Source organism: Saccostrea cucullata, unplaced genomic scaffold (assembly GCF_032062105.1).
Source record: "Saccostrea cucullata isolate Sc308-1 unplaced genomic scaffold, CSIRO_AGI_Scuc_v1 ctg4894, whole genome shotgun sequence".
NCBI lineage: Eukaryota > Metazoa > Mollusca > Bivalvia > Ostreida > Ostreidae > Saccostrea > Saccostrea cuccullata.
This window is the reverse complement of record NW_026933146.1, coordinates 53208-55227: the sequence shown is the minus strand read 5'-3', so window position 1 is coordinate 55227 and position 2020 is coordinate 53208. Positions and strand designations below refer to the sequence as shown.

At 36.7% G+C, this 2020-nt stretch overlaps 1 protein-coding gene across 1 annotated transcript; it reads right to left on the bottom strand.

The window, feature by feature from the left end:
* Positions 1-502: 502 nt before the first annotated feature.
* LOC134237397 (uncharacterized) lies at positions 503-1277 on the bottom strand. The gene is made up of 2 exons (XM_062719502.1): positions 970-1277; positions 503-888 (listed from the first exon to the last, which is right to left on the bottom strand). Exons 1-2 carry the CDS (start codon positions 1261-1263, stop codon positions 616-618), a joined length of 567 nt encoding a protein of 188 aa, XP_062575486.1. The 5' UTR covers positions 1264-1277; the 3' UTR covers positions 503-615.
* Positions 1278-2020: the final 743 nt, after the last annotated feature.

The window sequence follows — 2020 nt, the reverse complement described above, 5'->3', positions numbered from 1 at the left end:
ACAAGTTAGGAAAACTTAGATATTCATCTCTAAACTGTACTCTAAACTGTACATAAAATCTGAATAGCCATACAACATTTACTATTAAGTTTTTTACAATATAAAACCTGTACATAGAAGAACAACAACATTTGTTTGGTTCTTTTTATAACTGAAGAATATCAATTTATTTATATTTAAGGAATAACTGTCTTTTTCTTGGGATTCATGATGTGATCAATGGATGGGCTTGCGTGATAATTTGCATAAACGCCGAAGGCGTTTATGCATAAAATTATCACGCAAGCCCAGCCATTGATCATCATCATGAATTCCAAGAAAAAAGACAGTTATTCCTAATATTTACATGATTTTCTCGTGATTCCGTAAATCACGTGCTCTACGACCTGCCTATTTCTCTCTCTCTTTCTCTCTCTCTCGCCCCGCCTCTACTTACGTCATGCAGTTGACACATTTTTTTAAAAAGTTCTGGTTAATAAAATATAAACATTTAATAAGTATCAAAGGTTCAAAATTTATTGAAAATTTTAGCAATATAAAAAAAACACAAATACTGTACTTTAAATTGGTTGATTTCAAAACAAACAAGTTTGGCCTTATTTCTGTCGCGGAAGTTTATTCTTTGCAAGGATTCACATTGATGGTAATTTTACAGTTCTCAAACCGGGAGCTGTTTAAAATTCCAGATGAATTGGCTTGCATAGTGGATACGTTTAGGACATCAGTGGTGGGTAAATTTGAATGTGGAACGATTTGAAGATTGTGTGAATCACGGTCTGGAGTTTCTAGGAGATTTTGATCCTCGCGTTCATCTAACTTTTCGCCGAGATTTTGGGTACTGACGGTAGTTCTAGACATTGTTGACAACGTTGCGCTGGCAGTTTTTTTCTGTGAAGTAGATAGTTCTCTATTGTAGCTTCTGATAGACGCTTCGTTTCTATGTCCAGAGTAGTACATTATATGTCTCACCTCAAATCCAGCGTCATTCATTGTTTGTATGGCTGTCGCCCGCAGACAGTGTGCAGTGTACCGCTTACATCCGGCAGCCTTGCAAATTTCAGGAAGGAAATTTACAAATGACCGTTGTTTCATAGGCTGATCTGTATACCATACATTACAAGTATTGAAAGAAGAAGAAAGGGCTTCTTTGGTGCACTTATTGAAAAGGTGGGTTGCGTTTTGATCAGTTTTTGACATGAAGAATTTTAGCATTTCCACCGGACACGTCCTGGATTTCGTTGCATACATTCTCTTGTCGTTCATCGCTTCAACATTCTGTAGACCGCCTTGGTAATTTTTTTGTTTTGTTTCATGATTCAAACATACGTATGTTGAGCCCTCTTCGTCGACTTTGAAATTGAAGGAATCTACTCTGAGTTGGTGATGGAACTCCAGTCCCCTGGACACAAAATGCACGGCAATATTAAACCAAACAGCCAAACGTAAATTTATTGGAGATGAATACGCACTTTCAAGGTAAGCAGATATTTTTTGTAAATCACTTTTTGGAATGACCTCCGTATGAGTTGTTGGGCGAGAGTTTCCTGTACTCATTCTTTGCTTTAGAAGACCGGTCAGATATTTATTAGCCATTTTAAATGCTTTGTCATTAACTATGTCAATATTTCGACCAATGTCGGATAGATGTCTGTTGATGGCGCCTCGCATGGATTTCATAGTGTTTTTGTGGTACTCAGTATGTTTTTTCTTTGGGTCATGTTGTGGCTTTGCCTCACAGTAAAATCGACCTAGTTTTTCTGCCAGTTCTTCCTCCCCGACTGTAGCCATATCAAGGGGTACACCAAACGTTTCTATGTGCCAGTCTACAAATTTAATATACACACAATGATGCTCATGTTTTGACAGTTATGTACTTGAAAATAATAATTTAACTGCATAATATGGGTTATTTTTGTTGTGTTATATGCTGCAGGAGAAATAATCACTACAATACTTGTTAGGATCTTTAACCCCCATCTGGTATTTATCTTTGTGGCTCTCGATTGATTTAAATCTTTGA

Bases quoted from the DNA above. Each gene is read 5' to 3' on its own strand.
- LOC134237397 (XM_062719502.1), bottom strand. From the start codon at position 1,263: ATGAACGACAAGAGAATGTATGCAACGAAATCCAGGACGTGTCCGGTG. The intron at 889-969 runs GTGAGACATATA...TCTACTTCACAG, and splicing joins TGAATGACGCTGGATTTGAG to AAAAAAACTGCCAGCGCAAC.